This window comes from Lutra lutra, chromosome 16, assembly GCF_902655055.1.
Source record: "Lutra lutra chromosome 16, mLutLut1.2, whole genome shotgun sequence".
In the NCBI taxonomy this organism is placed as follows: Eukaryota; Metazoa; Chordata; class Mammalia; order Carnivora; family Mustelidae; genus Lutra; species Lutra lutra.
This window is the reverse complement of record NC_062293.1, coordinates 777,383-799,047: the sequence shown is the minus strand read 5'-3', so window position 1 is coordinate 799,047 and position 21,665 is coordinate 777,383. Positions and strand designations below refer to the sequence as shown.

The window sequence follows — 21,665 nt, the reverse complement described above, 5'->3', positions numbered from 1 at the left end:
AGAGCCGCGCACCGCAGGTGTGGCACGACAGCGGCTCGGTTCTCAAACAAGCTTTCTGGGCTCAGGCTCCGCGGCCGCGAACTGCGGTTCCCGTAAGGGCTGCCGTGCCCTCATCGCTGGGGAGTGGCATCTGCCCTGCCCTCCAGGGCAGGTGTGCAGGGGTCTGGCCCGGCAGGCAGAGGGAGGTGGGGCAGGGCCCATCCCACTGTGGAGCTCAGGACATGGCCCTGCGGTCCCACTGGCCCTCTCCCCACCGGCTCTCACAGGTCCCCAAGGCCTCCTGAAGGTCACTGCAGGGCTCCTCCAGGAGTGCAGTCAGGTGCACTGATGCACGGGGCCAGACGGGGACTGAAAAGATGTGGAGCACTGGTGTCCCTGCCAGGACGTGAGGGCGGGCTGGGAGCTGCCTGGTCTGCGCCAGTCACAGGAACCGGCCAGCGTTCCTGGGCCCTCTGGCTGGCCCAGCACTGCCCTGGGACTGTAGCATTGTGGGGAGGCCGGAGGCCTGTGGGATGGGCCCTCCCTGACTGAGGGGGCGGGGTTGCTCCTACGGACACCTGCTGGGCGCGAAGCAGCTGCAACCCTGGGGGTGCCAGGCCCGGAGTCCTCCCCTGCTTCCCCGCACAGCCTCCCACTTCCTCAAAGCTGGCCCTGTGTCCGCGCTAAAGTTCAGACGTGCACGCTGCTCACTGCGGCCGGGTGCACAGGCTGCACACAGGCCCTGACCGCCTGCCTGGCCTCCTCCGCTGTCAGTGGGGGACGAGCAGCACCTCCCCAGAGGCACGTTCCCAGTGCTCACAGAGAACACACCAGAGACAGGCTATCTGGATGGGGCTGGGGGGCACTTTATCCTGGGAGGGGGCCTCCTTCCCCAAGGCCGGGGAAACCAGAGCCTGGTACCAGCCCTCCTCTCTCTCAGGAGAAGGGCCATGTAGCAGGCACCACAGTGGGCATAACCCCTGACCCCAGTACAGCAAGGGAGGCCTCTGTGTGAAGCCCGCCTTCCTGCGGCCCAGCAGCGGCACCGGATGTCTGGGGAGGGAGCGGTCATCGACCAAAGGCCGTCCCCCACCTTGAGCTCATGAGTCAAGACCACGGTGCTCATGCTGTCTGCCTGTAGGCGGAACCCCCGCTCCCGCTTCTGCATTTCTGACTTGAATTCCAGCAGCAGTTCCTGAAACAGAAGGGGCTGGTGGTGAGAGGAGGCCATCAGCCCCAGCAGAGAAGCTCCCACAACGAGGACCCAGTGAGCAGGCCCGAAGCTGGCAGGACAGCGAGGTCCCTGGAGGCAGAGGTGCCACACGGGTCATGTCTGTGTAAACCTCCAGGGGCTCCTGCAGCGTCCGAGCGCCTCGAGGGATTGCCCCCGGGCTGCCGGGAGTATCTGTTGGGCATCCACAGAGCCGCCGGGCCTGTCCGCTGGGCACACACAGATGAGGACCTGCTGGGGACCCGTGACAGAGGCCCCTGGGCCTGCTCACCCTGCCCACGCGTGGGAGCTTTCCGGCTGATTCCGGCTGGTTCCAGCTGGGTGTCCAGGCCACGCCACGGCTCCCCGCCCATCTCCCCGCCATCTCCCTGCCAGGAGCCCCATCCCACTCCTCCCAGGCTGCTGATCACGGCTCGGAGAGCAGGCAGTCTCCAGAATTTCATGCCCAGGCTGAATCTACACACCCAGTATGTCATCATGACCATGAGAGCACTCAGCGTGCACCCTCCGGGGAACAGGGACCACAGCCCACACCTGACCGCCCCTGGTTTCTCCTGGAGTTTGGGTTGCCCTCCGACCTCCCCCCCACCTCTCTCTTTTCGGTTATCCTGTGCCCTCATATCCCTTCGCACCATCCACGTGGGCAGCGTGACCCTCTCTCCTGGGGTGCGGCCCCTCCAGGGGCATCGGCCTCCTCACTGTGGCCTGGCTTCTCCCCGGACCACCGCCCAGCCGACCCTCCGGCCGTGCTTCACCCCCCCACCCCCTCACCCCCATGCGCTCGCTCCCTGCGCTGCCTGTTCTCTGTGGCTTCTTCCGGGTGAGAGGAGCCTCTGCCACCCCCCACGCCCCACGCGGCCTCACCGGGGGCCTGGAAGCTCAGCTCTGGCCTGGCCCCGGCCCACTGGCTCCTGCAGGGCACTCTGGGACTCTGAGGCTGGGGCTACTCAATCCTGGGTACGCCAGGGAGTCTGCTCGGCTCAGGCCCCCATCTCCGCTCCCATCACCTGGTTCCCACTGTTCTGAACTCCGAAGGGAACGGAGGCAGCTGAGGGCTGAGCCCTTGGCCACTGGCCAGGCTGCAGAGCACGCTCCAGTAACTTCCGGGAGAGGCCCGCTAAGCCTGGTCTCTGCAGGTGCTCCCCCCTCCCCCCGTGTGTGCGGACCGAGGGCCCCACGCACACGCCTCACGGCCGTCTGCTATTCTCCCCTCCCGTGAGTTCCCGGGAGGTCTCTGGAACATCTCCCAGTACCGCTCCAGCCTCTGCTGGCTTTTTGCTCTGACATCCCCGCCCTGAGAAGTGACCAGGCCATTCCTCCACAGTCGACCCCTTCCTGGTTTCCACTGCATGTTTCTAGAACGCGACTGCTGAACTGAACATCCTGATTTATCCTCCACATCTCTTAAATTTCTCCTAGATGTTCTTTCTTATCTACATTCTGAATTTGTTTCTTTAAATATACTTTTAATTGTCCAAATTCTTCCTTGTTTTGTGACCAGCCCATCCTCCTAGCACCCCGTTCTTGGGTTATGGAGGCAGCACTCATCTCTGGAGGCGACAGGAAGACCCCGCGACGCCCCCGAAAGCCTGCAACCCACGGCAGCACGAGGCGAGGCTGGCCCTGCCACCCCAGTGCAGACAGGCTCGAGTTCCCACCCGTGGCGAGAGCAGGGGGTCACGGGCTCGCCAGCTCGCCTGCGACAGCTAGACCGGCGCGGACACTGGAGGCCAGCGTGGGCACACCTGCCACCTCGCCCCAGAAATGGACACACAGCTGGGGTCTCAGGGTCACCGACCCGGGGTTCATCAGCCTTTCCGGGCCGTTTTCCCTTAACTCCTGGCTTCTTTCCTACGCAGCCGGCGATTCTCAAATGTCGGTCCTGCCTCAGCTGCTATTCGGGAACCCGGCAAGAAAACGCTCACTGGAACGTCACCAAATTAAATCACCTGCTGTTCCTACTATCCCGCTGAGGAAAGGAAAAGGCCGGGCCCAGGCGGAAGATCGCCTAACACACGAGCGCAAGGACCTGTTTCCGGAGCCACCGGCACTCTTCCACACCAGTACCATGAAGACAGACCATCCACCTTGTGAGAAGGGCAGAGAAAGTGAATGGACACTTCCCCCCAAAAAATATCTTAATGGCCAATGAGCACATGAAAAGATGCTTATGGGGGCTCCTGGGTGGCTCAGTGGGTTAAGCCTCTGCCTTCAGCTCAGGTCATGATCTCGGGGTCCTGGGATCGAGCCCCACATCGGGCTCTCTGCTCAGTGGGGAGCCTGCTTCCTCCCCTCTCTCTCTGCCTGCCGCTCTGCCTACTTGTGATCTCTGTCAAATAAATAAATAAAATCTAAAAAAAATTTAAAAAAATATTTGTTAAATGAATGAAGAAATCCATCATCCTGTTTCTCTGTCAGTGGCTTCTACCGATACAGAAGAAAGCTTCCCTTAACCCCACAGCCTACAACTCACAGGTACGCTAAGACCCAAACAGACGACTCTGTTCTCATCACCTTAAATTTCATTTTTCAAGAAAAAAGTCACTATCACCATTGAATCAAGTCTCCTTCTGACAAGTCCATCATGGATACCAGAGCTTCAGAAACAAGAGACAGGAAACCAGCCCAAGGAAAGCAGGAAGTCGGGGAGCACGCGGGAGCCTCGTTCAGTCACTGTAAGAGCAAGATGCGGGCAGCGGAGCTCAAGCAAGGGCAGGCTGGGCCCCAAGAACCAGCGTGGGCTCACCCTGCTCCAGAGCCGTGCCGGACAAGTGCCACGCATGTTTCCAGCAGCCACTTCGGGTAGACCAGCAAAGCCGGAGAGTCTCTGTCCTCCCAGAGGCAGGGCTACCACGAAAAGCAACGTCCCCCATGGCTGTGAGGGGTTCCTCGACGGATGCAGGGGCTCAAAGCTGGAACCAGCCCGAGTCACAGCAGAGACTGAGTGTGGACAGCCTGGGAAGCCCCAATGGCCTGGCCCAGCCACCCCAATTCCCCGGAGGTCACTGCTGCCTCTGAGGGTCACTGAGACCCTGGTTGCCCGGGGGCCTTCTGACGTTCCTGCAGGAGTGACCCCGGTGCTGCCTGAGGAAACCTCAGCGCTACCCAGCAAGCCGCAAGGGTCCGATGGTCAACCTGCTGCTCAGACCCCACTTAGTGCCCTGCCAACTGGGGCTGTTCCCAAAAGGCCAAGCTGCCCATAACGGACGAGACTCATTAGTTCTGGAAAAGTCTGAAGTCCCCTGCAGATTTCAGGAGCTGTCAGGGTGCTCTGAGCAGTCGCAGCAACCCGAGAATGAATGTGGGGCTTCCCGAGGGGAAGGAAAGGGCTGTCTGCGGGGCCTCGGCCTCCTCGCCTGTGGTCAGAGGACAGTCATGTCCCTGGGGTCTTTCCACCCTGACCTGCACAAGGCCTCTCAGGAGACACGGTTCTGTCTCAGGGGCTGACACGGCACCACGGGGCAGCAGGCCAGGCGGCCGGGCCCCAGTCCACCGGCAGGACAGGTCTGTCCATAATTGCTGCTCCAGCACCTGGAGCAGAGCCAGCACAGCCAGGCACACCATCTGATCTGCCCCACGGCACAGTCACCAAGAGACAGGGAACAAGCCCGGGGTTCGGTGCTGTGAGAACAGGCAGAAACAGGACACAGCACAGGCTGACTTCCGGATGAGTCCTTCCCCCCATGTCGTGAGCAGGAGTCTAAAACTATGATGGGAGGAGCCGGGAAAGGGTTCAGGAGGCCCCCAGAAGGTGCCACTCCGGCACACGGGCTGTTCTGAGCTGAAGGCACTTGAGATCCTGCAGGCTCCAGAGAAACTGTCCTGTTCTTAACCACAGAAGGATCTAAACTGGGCGTGTTTCCCAGAATAAGGGTCGTTAGTGGAGACAAACGTTTTCTGAGTGGCCCATCTGTGTGGTGGAGCAAACATCTTTTTCTCTTCTACACACACACACACACACGCACACACACACACGTCTAGATACGTGTGTGTTTTTTAAGTAATGTCTATGTCCGGCATGGGGCTCGAACTCATGACCCTAAGACCAAGAGTTCCACGCTCTACCGACGGAGCCAGCAGTGCACTCCGGGCAGAACCAACATCTTCCTGCCCCACGCTGGCTCTCCTCACTGCCCCGAGGGGCCTGCCTTCTCTCTCAAGTGCCCGCCCCCGCCCCTTCTCCGCGGTTCCAACTGACATACAGACCTCACTCTGCCCGACTCTGGCGTTTCCACAGGTGGACTCCCCGAACACGCACCTAGTACATCTGACGTTCTCCCGCTCGCCCGCCTCACAGCGTTCCGACTCTAAGCCCAGCTAGAAGGACCTCCGAGGGGATGTGCTCTTGTTCCCTGACAACGGCGACGCGGGGCCAGGGTAACAGCGGCTCAGAGCCTACACACTGGACGCCCAATTCCGTCTCTGCCATTTCCTGAGGGCATCTCGGGCAGGTCACCTCATGCCCCTGGGCTCGGCCCCATCTGGGAAATTCGCATCGACACTGTGTCTCTGCTGTGAATGGCACGGGGAGCTCCCCAGAGGCAGTTTCCACAAACGCTGCGGCTGCTACGGAGGACGCAAGCTCGTCACACGCTCGAAGGAGCCAAGGGGGCCCTGTCGCCCTGCCCCCGCACTCACATGGCTCCCCCACACGTGGACTTGGCCACAGATGTGAGCGGTACACTTCGACCACACCCCGCACGCCCACATCCGTCACTAGTGCAGGCCGAGTCTCAGGGTCCGGGGGCCTCTGGCGACAGGTTAGGCACTGCCTGCAGGCCGACGCGTCTACACAGACACCCAGGACAGCTCTTTTCTACACTAAGTAACTCAAATTTTGATTTTCAATACTTTCTCCTGAAATAAATAAGGTAGAAAACACGGACCCCTCGTGAGGAGAGAGCATTGAGGGAGTTTCTAGAGACGGAGGTTTAGACGCCCACTGTCTCCCTCCAGGCCACCCCAGAATGGACACCTGCTCCAGTAGCTCAACTGTGATCCCAGGGACACCGCACAGTTAACAAGAAGGCCGTCTTCTCCTCAACAACTCGGTTTCCAAGTGGCGGGCAGGGCGGGCACCTGAGAGGGGCGACGCCAGAGCATCCTACCTGCCTCTGCAGAGCTAGCTGGCCATCGAGCTCCGCGAGCTTTCTCTCCAGCTGCCGGTTCAGGCTTTCGCACTGTTGCCGCTGCTGGTGCATCTCGCCATTCTTGTCACTGCGCAAGCAGGGCGGTATGAAGACGAGTCAGATGCGTCTGCAGGATGGGCCCTCGGGAGGCTTCAGTGGGACCTGCGTGCTACGTCACGCAGGCGACTGTCTGCCGAGGAGCCTGAAATGGGGTCCAGAGTCTCCCAAGGTAATTCCCAAAGTGCCCAGGACACCAGCCCAAGTCACGGGTCACACTGAGAGCAGGAAGGTCCCCACCCAAATGGGAAAAGGCAGTCAGCACATGCTAACACCAAGACACAGACACTGAGCTTTTCCAACAAGGGTTTTAAAGGAGCCGTTATGTAAAACTTTGGTGCACTCTTAAATAAAAAAAATTAGAAACTCTCGGCAAAGGAAAACTTACAAAGAATCAAACGGAAATTGAGAACCAGGAAGTACGACAACCAGACATAAGACTCACCAGGGTGAGCCCAACAGTAGGACGAACATGTCAACATGACAGACCCAAGAGTCCATGAACTTGAAGCCAGAACAACAGAAACGGCCCCAGCAAATGACAGAAACAGACTGAAAACCAGGAGCAGGGCCTCAGGGAGCCGTGGGACAGTCACAGAAGCCGAACGCTCATGCCACTGAGCCCCAGCACGGGAGGAAAGAGAGGAGCACTGATGCGTACTTGAAGAAGTAACAGTTGGAAAGGTCTCAGATTAGGGAGAAATAGAAAGGGGGGCAAATGACGTGAGAAGACACTTGATAAGAATGATGTAGAGCCCTTTAAGGTCTCTCCAACGCAGCTGTGAGGACGAAAACCAGTATCCCCACGAGGGCAAGCTGGCCCACATGCCCCAGCACCGCGAGCACCTGCTTCAGACCTGCCACGTGCATCTCAGTGGGGGGCAGGGGGTGAACAGTGGAGCTGGGGAGCAGCCAGGATGCCAACACCCCTCCTGTGGGGGAAGGTCATGGAGCCCCGTCCCTGCTCCAGGCGACGCTGACCTTAGCTCAGCTCTGTACCGTCTTCCCTGCACCCTGGGAGGGTGGCATGGGGGTGAATGCCGCCAGCCACACTGCTCCCAGGAGCCACAGGCTGCCGGGCATTGGACCGGCGCCGTGAAGAGCTCAGGCTTCCAGGCTTCCTGAGGACGGCGGCCCCCGGGACCCGGGAGCTGGGCCTGCGCTCTCTTACAGGCCAGGCTGGTGGGGCGGAGGCTCAGAGCCGGGCTGGTCCCGCGCCCACCAGGCCCCTCCAGCGCGTGCCTGGCCCGCCACAGGAAGGCTCCAGCCACAGAGCGGCACCACACCAGCAGGCCCCGCAAACCCAGAACGGGGCCGGGTAGCCATTTAGAAGGATGTGGCAGGGGCACCTGGGTGGCTCAGTGGGTTAAAGCCTCTGCCTTCCACTCAGGTCATGATCTCAAGGTCCTGGGATCGAGCCCCACATCGGGCTCTCTGCTCCGCGGGGAGTCTGCTTCCCTCTCTCTCTGCCTGTCTCTTTGCCTACCTGTGATCTCTGTCTGTCAAATACACAAATAAAATCTTTAAAAAAAAAAAAAAAAAGAAGAAGGAGGAGGATGTGGCAGAACAGTGCAGGACGCGAAGAAAAGCTGCCCCCGTGATGGCAACTGCCCCAAGCTGCTGTAGGCCACGTCTATGTAGGCACAAAAGTGAGCCCTCCGGGGAGAACCCAACACACCCCTCAGCAGCTTCTCCCTTCACTGGGCCGCCCTCAGGAAACAGCGTCGTCCACAGGAACACCGTCGCCGGGACACCTCCCACCGGTGCTTTGAAGTGCACCTTGACAACATGAAACCTCAGGATCCTGCTTTAAGTGCAGGACGCCACCCGCCGCTCCGACGTCTGCGCTCACATGCGCTCACATGCACAGATGCACAGACATGCTCACGCACGTGCACACGCACACCGGAGGGACCCACCCCGACAATTAACGTGACATCATAAACACACACGTGGAGATCGGGGCAAGGACAGCAGGACAGTTTAAATGAAGCCCATGTTCTCTCTCATCACCGAGGAGGGCGCGTGTGACACGAGGGCAGCCGTCCCGTCGGAGGACCCAACAGGACCCTCGGACCCGAGCCTCAGGTTCTTCGCGGGCCTGCCTCACCAGAGCGCCCCGAGCTTGGGGACGAACAGCTGTTTTGCATGATTCGAACAGCCGTGGGCTCCGGTATCTTCGTGGAAATGCTACGGGTTCGGACTTCGTGGAGAAAAGCCCCTCCCTGCGCCCCCGCCGCCCCCGCCGCCCCCGGCTGCCCTGCCTCACCTGTGCACGCGCTCCAGCTCCCGCCGGTGCTCCTGCAGTGTCAGCCGGTGCTGCTGCAGCACGTCCTCCCGCCACCGGGCCTCTCGGGCCAGTGCCTGCCGCAGCCGGGCCACCTCCACCCTGAGCTCGCTCACCTCCGCCCGCTGAGCCTCCTCCAGCCCCTGGGCCCGGGTGAAGGCCGCGTCGTAGCGCTCCAGCTCGAGGTCCCGCTCCTCCAGCACCCGCAGGTTGTGGACAAAGTCCTCCCGCAGGCTCCGCAGCTCCCCCTGCGCCTGGTGCAGCCGGCTGTGCGCCTCCTGCAGCTCCGCATCCTGCAGCCGGCCACGCTGGGCCCGCGGCGCTCGCCACTCCTCCTCCTTGCGGGCCAGCAGCTGGCTCAGGGCCTGCTCCGTGGGCGGCAGCATCGGCGCGGCTGCAGCAGGGGAAGGTGGGCAGCGGGCCCGCAGTTAGAGGCTCTGGCTGTCCTTCTGCAACACCCGCCCCAGGTCCCCGTCCTCGGCATTGCTGTCAAAGTGGGGGCACCCTCTGTCTGGTCACACGTTCTGAGAGCCGCAGGGGGGCCCCCAGGGCGAGACCTTGAGGGCTCTGTTTAGCCTGTCCTCACCCAGCAGCGGAGGAAGGAAAGACAGGAAACCGCGGGCTCACCGACAAGGGCTGGGTCCTTCCGAACAGGCTCCCGAAGGGATGAGAAAACGTGGCCGCGAAGGATGTGAGCGAGTGCTGGAGCCCGCCAGCCTCCGAGAGCCGCCGGGCCCCACGCGGCACCCGCCTCGGTGTCCAGGAGATTCAGCACTCACGAGCCGCTTCCTCGCCTCTTGATCTCCAATCCACCGGACTGATACTTTCCTAAAACAGCAAAAATAAAGTAGTAAAGAAAAATAAAATTAGAATACAAACATACACAGTACACAAGCCCAATTTCTAAATTATTTGACTCAACAGCATAAAACTACTTTGTCAAACTGCTAACAAGTGTCTGAACGCTCCTTGCTCCTGCGTGTCTGCCAAGGATGGGCCGCGGGAGTGTGCACGGGGGGCGGCAAGCAAGGGCGGCCAGGCGCGCCAGAGACCCGTGGCCTGGGCATGTCCCCTCACCTGGCAGACAAGGGGTGGCTTCTGACACATAAAACCATGTGGTGCTCCGGGCCCTGACCTACGCAAACAGGCCCAAGGCCACACGGCAAGCCCAGACGGCAGGCAGGCTGGGCCCAAGGGCCACGGTCATCCTGGGGGCAGACGCTCCAGGGGCAGCCACAGCGCTTCTCTGAAAGCACCGTCCCAGAAGGGGGGGCATATGAGTCGGGCATCCGGCAGGCACATTTGGATATCACTGTCATCCCAAAGAATCTAAAATGTCTGATTCACGTGAAGTGGGTCTTTTGTAAGAAGAAGAAATCCCAGGTCACCAGGGTGGCTCAGTCATTGAGCGGCCAACTGTTGCTTTCAGCTGCGATCACGATCTCAGGGTCGTGGGATCAGGCTCCACAGTCAGCCAGGGGTGGCTTCCCTCTCCCTCTGCCCCCACCACGTGCGCAAGCTCTCGCTCTCTCCCAAATACATGAATCTGAGGGAGGAGGAGGAGAGAAAAGAAGGAAAATTCCCACCACCTCACGTCATCCTGACTCACTTCTTCGTTTGTGGTTGGGACCGGGGGAGACCAGTGGGCGGGACTCGAGAGCCCTGCAGGGACACTCTGAAACGGGGTCACAGAAGTGCAGCGGAGCCGCTCCTGAGGGGACCCCCACAGCAGCCACCTTGTCAGCATACAGCAAATACAGACAGAAACTCAGAAACCGGAGCAAGAGAAACTCAGGGCTCCTGCTTTGGCGTTCTTCACGCTAACTCGAGAACTCTCCAGTAAGCGGTCACGCTCTGAACCGGCCGTACGACGTCTTCAGGGACGTGAAGTGTCGTTTCACTCCTGAAGTTACTGATGAAAACCACCAACAGAAGATCATCTATATACTGAAATCCATTACTGTGACACTTTGGTGATAAAGTCAGAAACCGAAACCAACAGTACGCGCAGGTGCGGGCGGTGCGCTGTGAGGGCAGGTCCCCGCGGACGCCACGTGGGACTCCGGCCCGATGAGTGGGGTTTGCTAGTCACCCTCACTACAAGTTTTTTAAAAAACCAAAGGAAAGGGGGGAAAAATACAAAGTAAAAGAGAAATTGTCAAAAAGGCCTGGGCTGGTATTTGGAGAATCCCAAAACACTGTCAGGAGCCCCGAAACAATGATGAGCATTTCGCAGAGGATGTGTGCTGTGCGCCAAGCTGCCCAGGAACGGAGGACACGCGGCAGCTCTGAGCTCAGCAGAACAGCGCTCAGACCGGGGGCAGAGGGCACACCTGGGGGGCTCAGTCCGCTCCGTGTCTGCCTTCGGCTCGGGTCATGATCCCGGGGTCCCGGGATCAAGCCCCGAGTTGGGCTCCGGCTCCTGACCTCTCCCACCCGTGCTCTCTAAATAAATAATCTCAGAACACGGCTACAGTAGAAAAGGAAAACATTGCGTGACAGACATCAGGGTCGGGCAATGGAGGCCACGTAACCGCCGCCGCCAGAGGCTGGAGGCCGGAGCGCTGGGAACAGGCCGGAGCGCAGTGGCCAGCATCTTCGTAAGGAAAAGGCAAGGCGATCTGTCAGGTGGAGCCAGTATTTTCTTGGCATCGGCCATCGACCCGAATGAACTCCGTATGCGGGGCAACCTCTACAAGAGTAAGGAGTCCCGCAGCACAGGGCCTGGCCTACTCCTGCTCCAAAGGCAGCTGGTAATTCCTCAGGGCTCTGTGGGTCATAGGGCCTGTCGCAGCTCTCCAGCTCCGTGCAGAAGCAGCCACAGAGTGTGGAAGACGCAGGCTGGGTCTGGCCCGTGGGCCTGCTTTGCCAAGCACTCCAGCTCTGCGCAGGGACACTGCCACAGGTACCATGCGGCAGCCTCCAGCGCTGGCCGGCCCAGGCCCTCAGGGCTCACTTCCAGCCTAGCCGGTCTGGGGCTGACTGGGCGCTGGAAAGGAGCAGCAGAGCGCGGAGGAACAACGGCGCCAAGACCCAGAGCAAGAGGCTGAAGCAGAGGAGGGTCTGCAGAGGCTGTGGGGACCGCAGGACCTTGCCACATGCGATATAACAAGAAACACAGCGTGGCCTTTGTTCTCAGTTCCTGGCACACGGCTCCTAAAACCCTCACGACCCTATGGGGCAGCTTTTGGTCCATTCAGTGTTTGTTCCCGGGTTCTGAAATAACTTCAGGTGAGAGGGTATCTTCTGTCTTTCATAACAACCCTGTCAACACACCTGAGTTTATGAGGCGACTGTGGAAAGGCCCAGAAAACCGTGGGATGGAGCTGGCTGCCAGGGGAACCGACGCTGGGATGACAGGGTTTCCTTTCCTGCTCCCCCGCCAGCCTCCCCCGGGAGGCGGACTCGATCACCAGTGGCCAGTGGTTCCATCAGTCATGCTTATGTGCTGACGCCTCCACAGAAACCCCTGGCCAAAGGGTTCAGAGAGCTTCTGGGTCAGTGAACACACTGGGGGAACCCGAGACAGCACGGAAGCTCTGCACCCGTCACCCTGGGCATCTCCTCCGTCCGGCTGTTCCTGAGTTATAGCCTTCCATGATGAACTGGTCATCTAGAAAGCGGAATGTTCTGGGAGCCCATGGAGTGGGTCGTGGGACCTCTAATGTCCGGTGGGTTGTCAGCAGCACAGGTGACAACCCAGACTTGCCACTGGCATCTGGGTGGGGCCAGTCTTGAGGGGCTTCCCCCAGCAATGAATCGGAATCCAGTTCCACCGCAGACGGTGCCGGCGGAGGGAAAGCCGCGTGCCGTCCGAGGCAGAGCAGAGCAGAGTGTGCCCGCAGAGGGAGGGAGGCCCGGGAAGCAGAGGCCCGCTCGCTGGGGGCAGCAGAGCTCCGGCAGCCTGACCGCCATGTCCTCCCCAGGGCCGGCCCTGCCCAGGGGCAGCCCCAGGTCCCCTCCCTGCAGGGGTCTGCAGAGAGGCTGTGCTCCTCCATAGCCGGCTGCCGCCAGAGCCAAGGAGCCTCGCACCAGGCTGCAGCCCTAACCCTGCGGGCCTCTCGGCCTCGGCCAGCACACCGCGTCCCCCCCACTCCGCCGTGACACACCCTGCCAGGCACCTGCTTGCCATCCTGAGTTGCAGACCGCCTGAGCCCAGCACCCCACGCTTCTGCCCCCAGTTTCCCTGGCTCCTTCAAAGGCAGCCCTCTCTCCAGCTGCCCAAGCCACACGCGCGGGGTGAGCCTTGCCTCCCAGCTGCCTCTCAGCCCCGCACCTCAGACGCCATCATCCCTGAGCTGCGGGGAGTCACCACGAGGGCCCCGAGCTGTGCGCTCACTCGAGCACTGCCGAAGGGACCTTCTAGGAAGGGAAAAAAAGCCTAACTCCCCAGGGCTTCCCATTCGGGGACACGTGCAGCCATCGCACGCCCTGGAGCTTGCCACCTGCAGCTGCGGGCAGGGTGGTGTCAGGCCTCCAGGCAGCTCCATCATGGGAACAGGGCACCCCGTTTGCTTCCTCCCAATGCAAAATACCCAAGCACCCCACACTGCGGTCGCCAGCCCTCACCCCTCCAGATCCACGACGACTGAAACTTCAGACGCGTTAGTGGATGGATGAATCGCAGAAAAACGAGAGACGTTTACTTCTGGAAGCGTTTATTCAATGAGAAAGGGCGCCCTTGGCCTCAGGTCCAGTCAGTGACTTGTCTCCCCCAAGCAGACAGCTGAGATGCACGGAGGTCACTCAGGCTCTGTTCTGAGCCCAGGCCCCAGCACGTAGACGGTGATGACAAATGTTTGCCCCGCGCAGGAGCAAAGCCCTGCAAAGGCCACATCACCGTTAGCAGAAAGCAGCAAAACACCCCCACGGACACGGCGAGCTTCCTAGAACCCTCCTTCGCTCCTCCAGCGAGTATTTATTCCGCAGTTACCAGGCGCGAGGGGCTGGGTGGCCTCCTCTGCAGGCGAGCAGGTAAGGCCCCTGCACCCGTGCGCCACCACCCCGGGACGAGACGGAGGCACAAAAGAAAACGGGCAGAGGAGGCAACTCCGCATACCAGCAGAGAGACTGGACCCTGGGCTGCCCGGGGCAGAGGACAGGGAACCCTCCACCCACTGGCACAGAGCACGAAGGGGCCCTGCTTGGCCTTCAGGAGCCTTACAGGCCCTGCCTGGGCCACGGTCTCTGCACCAGCTGCAGGGCTCCCGGGACCACTGAGAACCCGGGACGACGGCAGGCCAGGCAGGCCGCCCAGCCCAGCAAAAGCCCAGGGGTGGAACCGGCGACCTCCATGGCTGGGGCTTTGCCCACACTAACTGAGTATCTACTAGCTGCCCAAAACCCCCAAGGTGCACGCACCCCCGCTACCAGACAGCGGGGGAGCTGTGCGCGTGGCCCAGGAGCTCCGGGGCAGGCCCAGTTTGGTCAACAAAACCTGGCGCTCGCACAGGCCACCCACACGCCTGTGCCCACTCGCAGGGGATGACTCGGGACTAAAGCAAACACACACCACCACATGAGGCCCCCGCTACTATGACCTCTGGTGACTCAGACTGTCGCCCGAAGCGCCCATGAGTCATCACCACGGTCCTTCGCAGAGAACACACCGACGTCTGCCAGGTCTACGGGCCCCCCCTCCTCCGGGGACCGCTCACGAGCTCCCTGTCCTGTGCCAGGCACCCTGCCACCAGCTTCGCCTCGTGAAGGCTCTGGTCACACCACTACCCACAGGGGTACTCCCGTAATCCAGAGAGCCGACCACGGGATACCATGTCTGTACGGTGTCTGGACATGGCTCTGGCCATTCTCAAGGTAAAGTTCAACCTGTTTGGGACAGTATTCGGGGAGTCCCGGGACAGCTCCCTCCTCGGGAGCGAGCAGCTCAGATGGTGCAGCATCCACTGGTAGCCGCCCTGCAACGGCGCACACCCCTTCCCTCATCACAGAGCAGCCTGTGCCCTGCTGCTGGGTGATCTCACCAAAGGATGATCCTAAAAGCCCTGAGGCTGACAACAATCGGCTTTAAACGTCACAGAGTCAGATGGACCCAACGGGTCGGCCAGCGGATGTCCCCAGCAAGCGTCCAGTTTTCAGGAGGGATGGCGTGAAGCTTCTGGGGAAACTACAGACATCCCACTGAGGGGAGAGACGCACCGTTACCCTGGCTTTGCGCATGGCGTTCCCAGTGTTCTAGGGGACGGGGCGGGGGGAAGCAGGGGACGGAGCAGGGCCATGCGGGGCCACACCATCACTGACTTCCGTGTGTGTGAAACACGGAGCTTTCTAACCCTCATTTCAGACCTAGCGCCTGGAAATCGCCAGGGTCAGGAAGATGGAAAGAACGCCTCGTGAAAGCCACGGTCTCCCCTGCATGGAAGGCCTGCAGCCCCCATTCGGATGTAGGCAGCAGCGGCCCCGTCTGGAAGATGACCTCAGGCAGCAACACACACAAAAGCACCCCAGGGGCCGCCAGGAGTGTGGAGCGGCTTGGGGCTCGCTCACCCGAGCCTCGCCAGCGGCCTGCAGCGGGTGCCCAACGGGAGGGGCGGCCTTGTCGGAGGCAAGGTGGGGGCAACACCTGGGTCTTGGCGCACCTTGCACAGAGCACAGGGTAAGAGAGGCTCAGAAGCGGGCACTTCCCGACGATGGGAGATACCGACGAGTCCTAGCAACTTCGGGGGGAGCCAGAGGTGGCCAGAGCTGCCAGGGGAGCCCATGCCAGGTGTTCTGACAGCTGGCGCCACGGTTAGGAGGACAGAGCTCGAGACAAAGGTAAGTCCCAGGGAACCACAAAGAACCACATGGGAGGTGCAGAGCTTCCCAAGCACGGGGGCTCTGCAGGGGGCGTGCTGTGTCCTGGGGCTGTGCCCAGCCCTCCTGCGCGGTCTAGATGCTGGACAAACAGGGAAGGAGTAGGACAGGGTGTTCCTGTCCCATGGGTTAATCTTACCACTCACCCAGGGGACCAGACCATCGAGTAAAACCCATCAGAGATGAGCCCGCAAGTTACCCGATGGGCAGATATGACACTAGAATTATTCGCACTGCGGGGCTGACCAGATTTGGAGCAACTGTTTTACAATTTTTGTTTTACAATAAACATCTGATGAGTACTTAACTGGGAAAGCGTTGCTCAAATGACCACGTTACAGCATAAGCACTTACAGACACTACAGCTTACACAAGGGAACGTCTGTGCAGGGGAAGCTGGTCACTAGACGCTTACGAACGGGACGACTGGGCACTCTGGCCGAGCAAAGAGCTGTCCAAAGCAGAGGTTCCCGTTCACCGCCTTCCTGAGGACCGCGGCCCCGGCTGCCTTAGGCTCTGGACTCGGCCACCAGTAAGATGGGCCCCGCCACTCCTAACGTGGAAGAACCCAAACGGACCTCATTAAGGAGTGTTCCCTCGTCGCTCTATAAACACAGGTAGTGAGTTTAATTTGCAAGACATTTTTGTGGAACTTGAAGGAAAGTGCAGAGGTGGCTCATCTCTGGTTCTGCACCCACGCTGGGACGCAGCGTGGGCTATCTGAGCTGAACTCCATACGTGGCCTCTTCCGGCACATCCAGGGCATGAAAATCATGGGCCTGTGACCACAAGCCTTTCTTCCCATGCTTCACTGACTGCCAAAAATAGTCCCACAACCATCTGCAAAATTGGAAATAAGAGACAGGAGCCAAAATGGATCTTAATTCCACCAGTGGCACTTGCTGGGGTCGGGGGCACCACTAGAGTGGGGGGGGGTGGGAAGTGCTCTGTTGTTGGCACGTACATCTGCCAAATCCCTTTGCCAACAATAACAGAAAACAAGTAAAAACTGAGTAAATGAGAAATAAAGTGGAAGGGAAGTTGAATCAGCTTACAGTTAAAAGCTGTTGACGTTTCTGTTGTTTATTTACGTATTTAAGTGCTCTCCACACCCAGCGTGGTGCTCAAACTCATGACCCTGGGATCAGGAGCAGTGTTCCCTGCGCTGAGCCGGCCGGCCGCCCGGGAAGCCACTGGCTTTCAGAACAACACGGTTCACAAACCGAAACTCCAAATCCGTAAGGGCTCACAATGAGAGATGAACAGAAAAAGCGAACCTAACTTCACGACAAAAGATTAACATACATGAAAAAACCCGCGTACGTGCACCAAAATAACTTGGTAAAAACATATTTGGACTCTATCTTCTAAGGATAAAAACAAAACAACTGCACGCAAATACTACATTCTAGCTAACGTGGTTTTCACAGAAGTACGGATTGGCGATTCCGAAATTCCCCCGTGTGTGGTCCAGGATTGAGCACGTAAGTAAACACAGTGACAACAGGAACCAGATTTAAAGAGGAAAAAGAACATAGAACGAACCTTGGGGTAGCTGACTGGAGATAGCAACATAAACTCACAGCTTTTATTTATTTTTTATTTATTTTTTTAAAGTCATGTAGTGCCGCAAGGCCTTTCTTTTCTTTTCTTTTCTTTTTTTTTTAAAGATTTTATTTTATTTGACAGAGAGACACAGAGAGAGACGGAACACAGGCAGGGGGAGTGGGAGAGGGAGAAGCAGGCTTCCCGCTGAGCAGGGAGCCAGATGCAGGGCTCAATCCCAGACCAGGGATCATGACCTGAGCCAAAGGCAGACGCTTAACGACGGAGCCCCCCCGGTGCCCCCAAACTCACAGCTTTAATATATACACAGATCTACACATACAGAAACAGATGCAGATGGGTCTGATTTCCTGGCTTTGCCCACCGAGAAGGCCACAAAGCAAGGCCACCGCAGTCAGCACACCCACAGCCTGATGCTGGTTTCCAAACGCGCCTGTCAGAACGAGGAGGAGCCAGAGCTCCTCAGAGAAGTGGCCGATTCTGGCCAGGACAAGGGAAGCTGGAGACGGGCCCAAGCATCCGGTGGTGCTGGGACATGTTGGGGGACGCGCTGAAAGTACACAGAAGCCCCTGGACGGGGTGCCCAAAGCCCACATCTGGAGAGTCAGCAACACAATACAGCAATGGATTACAACAAATGGAATAAAAACAAAATAAAAACATCTATACAACACGAAGAGACAAATGGGGAGAAGGGAAGGTTTCTGGGGCACCCAGCTGGCTCAGTCGGCAGAGCAGGTGACTCCTGATCTCTGGGTGCTGAGCCCATGCTGGAAGCGGACTCTACTTAAAGAAAACTGTGGGGCAGAAGGTTCCTCTTACAGTAGGATTCCAACCAATGTGTACAAAGAATAATGGAAACAGAAAGTCTTTATTTGGTAAATAGGACTAATAATTGTCTCAGAAAACACCTGTGATAGAAGTGCGGTTATATGACCTCCCTGCAAGGTGAACTACTTGCCAAGAGAAAAATGGTAAGGATTTTGTAACGGAGACACAGCTAAACCACTTACCCAAGTGTCCCCCGTCATGGGACAAGCTGGCATCACGTGCCTCTGGAGAACAGCGTGATGTCACTCTTGAGGTTTCCTTATTAAAAATGCCTAACTTGGGGCGCCTGGGTGGCTCAGTGGGTTAAAGCCTCTGCCTTCCGCTCAGGTCATGATCCTGGCGTCCTGGGATCGAGCCCCACATCGGGCTCTCTGCTCAGCGGGGAGCCTGCTTCCTCCTCTGTCTCTGCCTACTTGTGATCTCTGTCTGTCAAATAAATAAATAAAAATCTTAAAAACAAAAAACCAGATTTCTTTAAAAAAAAAAAAAAAGCCTAACTTGGGAGAGGTGCCAGGCTAGCTCAGTGCAGGTGTGGGTTCCAGCCCCAACTGGGGGTAGAGTCGACTTAAAAACCTTTTAAGAAATGCATAACCTGAGGGGCACCTGGGTGGCTCGGTGGGTTAAGCCTCTGCCTTCCCCTCAGGTCATGTCTCAGGGGCCTGCCTCCCCCTGTCTCTCTGCCTGCCGCTCTGCCTGCTTGTGATCTCTGTCTGTCTAATGAATGAATGAATGAATGAATGAAAAAAAGAAATGCATAACCTGAAACGAGTCATGAGGAAACATCAGACAAATCCAAATTGAGGAGCATCGTACAAAACAGCTAATTCCCACAAAGTCCAAGGAGCACCGTGGGACCGATCCAGATTCGAGAACAGTGGGGAACCACGCAGGTCCCGCACTGGACGCGCGGGGACCGTGGCGGACATGAGCCCGGGCTCGGTGGAGGCGCTCAGGTCCTCGGTTTGCTAAACGGCCGGTGGGAGGAGAAGGCGTGAGCGCGTTCGGGAGCGGCAGAAGCCACCATCCCTGCTCCACCTCTGCAACCTGCGCACAAGACAAGACAAAACCCACAACAAACCACTGGACCAGACCACGGGGCTGGAATCGGTCCACGCGGACGGCGGGGCTAGGGCTGCCCACCTGCTACCAGGGCCGCGGGCGCCCGCACCTGGGGACACCTGCGGGGGGAGGGGGAGGAGAGAGGAAGGGGTGACCCGCACGGGGGGGGGAGGGGTGACCCGCACGAGGGGAGGGGGGAAGGGGGGGAAGGGTGACACGCATGGGAGGGAGGGGGGGAAGGGTGACTCGCACGGGAGGGGGAGGGGGGAAGGGGTGACCCGCACGGGGCGGGGAGAAGGTGGGGGGAGACACCCGCCCCAGGGGAGGCGCCCCCACCTGGAGGCCGGACCCATCCGGCCCGAAGCACGGCGCCGCCAGCCCGGGTCCGCCGGGACCCCCAAGAAGAGAGAAGAAGCCAGTTAAGGGGGCCCGAGACGGGGCAGTGAGGACACCCCCGCTCCACGCCAGCCTCCGCCGCCGCCCCCAGCGCCCCGCGCTCGCAGCTCACCGCGCACGCCTGCCGGGAGCGGCCTCCGGGCCCTCCGCGTTGCCATAGTGACCGGAGTCCGGCCGCCGCGGTCCGGGCGCGCTCGGGGCCGCGCTCTGCTGCCACCGGCCGGAAACGCGAGCTCCGGCGCAGGGTTCCGGCCTCTTCTCACCCGCCCCGCGCGCAGGCGCCAACGGGCGAACCCAGGGTCCCCGCGCCCAGCCGCGCCGGGAGAGGAGGACCCGCGGAGCTCGTGGCGGGCCGGAGCGTAGGCGGCCGAGGCTCCCCAGCGCCCCTCCCCGAGCGCAGCCGGCGCGCGGCCGTAGTTGCTGCCCCGATGGCCCGGGGCTGGGGTCCGCTGGAGGAGGGCGAGCCCCCACGCCCCCAGCATCCCGCTCGGGCCGGGACGCGCAGCCTCGCGGGGGGCGCGCGGTGGGGGCGGGGCTGGAGCAGAGAAGCGGGGGCCGCGCGTGCACCCGGACCCGGCGCGCCCTTCTGTCCGCCGTCGGGGTCACCGGGCCGGCCCCTCCGCGGCCAGCCCGGCTCCCCGACCCGAGGGGACCCGCGGCCCGCAGGGAGGCCGGGCACTGGCCGCGTCGGCCCGGTCCCCACTCCCGCCCTGCCGCGACGGGTTGGAAAGGTTCTGCCCTCGGAGGCAGCTCCCGGGCGGAGGCCGGGGTTCATTAAGGATCGAGCAGATCAATAGTTCAAGCCTCATGAAAAATGGAGGATTTCACATCCCGCACAGAAACCAAGTGACCGCAGCGGGGCCGGCCTGGAGGCGCTGGAGAGGGTCGCCAGTAACCTTTAACCCACCTGCACCCCGCGGCCCGGGGCCCCTTGCTGCCTCCAGACCAGGCTGACCCGCAGTCCCAGGGCCGGGGCTCGAATCCTAGCCCAGTCCTGTCTTCCGTCTTTGCAGGACTGTCTGCCTCTCCACGCAGCGGGGAACACGCTCCCTTGCGGGCTGCTTGGAGGGTCAGAGACCACGCCGAACTGCTCAGGTCCTGGCTCAGCCCCTGAAGGGGCCCCAGGTGTGTCTGGGTAGACAAAGGGGTCTAGGGGACCTGCCTGTTTCAAGGAGAACAAGAGCTAACCACAAGCTCCGTTCTCGCCATCCTAGGCCCCAACCCTCATCCTGTAGTGACCCCAACACTAAGCCCTCCCTGGCCCTGAACACATAATAACCCCAAGGCACAGCATGGCCTTGCTTCTCGTGGGTAGGGCCAGCTCCTACCGCCCTTTGGTGGGACACACTTCCCTGCCCCTTCAGGACCCCAGCGACCCCAGAACTTCTGACCTTCTCACCAGAATCCCAGGTAAGGCTTCTGGGGCCCCAGGTCCCAAAAGGGGCTGTACTCGCCTCCCCCTGCATGTGACACAGCCAGCGGGATGGTGGAGGCTGGAGTGGGCCATCCAAGAGACTCTTCCCATGTGGCCAGTCCCCACACCCACCCCCCAAGGTCTGCGACGCAGCCTCCCCAGGCTCCTTATCCATGCCCCATGCCCAGGAGCCCAGTACACACCTATGGGGAGATGAAGGGACATCCTGTCCACCAGAATCAGGCCTGCAGAGCTCTTCTGAAGTCTCCGGCCGGTCTGCCGGTGCCCCTCTCAGCAGTGCCCACCCCTGCCTCAGGCCCCTGATTGCCTCATCCCTTACATATTTAACCAGCATTTACTAACCACCTAGCCAGGGCCCACCCACCCTCCCCTGTCCTCCAAGGGCTCCAGCCTCCTAGGCCCACCAAGGATAACATTGGCACACGGCGACCTCTGCAGAGGTCCACAGCGACATGGCAACCCCCGGTGAGGCCAGCATCGGCACACGCGGTGACCCCTGCTTTTGCTGGGCCCCTAGCACTGAAGCCCAGACTGCGTCTCAACACTGGGAGACAGGCTGACTCCACAGTTGGGTGTCGTAAGCCAGGAAGAGCTGTGGCTCAAAGGGCTGGGTTTGGGCTGTGGCTCCAGGATCCTGGGGTACAGCCTGACTTGGTGGCCAGAGTGGCCCCTGGGTGGACAGCCTGGCCTGGAACTATACTCCCTCCCAGGACAGTGTCCCAGGGAGATGCAGGGAGCACCAGGGGGTGCCCAAGGAGTCCCCATCCTGACGGCCCAGGACTCCTGATCCTTCTTCCTATGCTGGCCTCGGAGCGGACCTCATTTTGGGATGTCCCTTGCCTGCCTCCCATGGGGTCCCACCCGCACAGCAATCAGGGGTGG

The 21,665-nt window shown here is 60.2% G+C and overlaps 1 protein-coding gene across 1 annotated transcript in view; it reads right to left on the bottom strand.

Moving 5' to 3' along the window:
* CCDC57 (coiled-coil domain containing 57) overlaps nt 1–17,157 on the bottom strand; it is a 76,138-nt gene extending 58,981 nt beyond the window's left edge. The window contains exons 1-6 of the mRNA XM_047706932.1: nt 14,415–17,157; nt 10,293–10,595; nt 9,311–9,511; nt 8,666–9,077; nt 6,319–6,427; nt 1,073–1,174 (exon numbers count right to left, since the gene is read on the bottom strand). Coding sequence (XP_047562888.1) covers nt 1,073–1,174; nt 6,319–6,427; nt 8,666–9,069 — 615 coding nt within the window. The 5' untranslated portion in view covers nt 9,070–9,077; nt 9,311–9,511; nt 10,293–10,595; nt 14,415–17,157. The remainder of the gene's footprint in view (nt 1–1,072; nt 1,175–6,318; nt 6,428–8,665; nt 9,078–9,310; nt 9,512–10,292; nt 10,596–14,414) is intronic.
* Between the last annotated feature and the right edge of the window lie 4,508 nt (nt 17,158–21,665).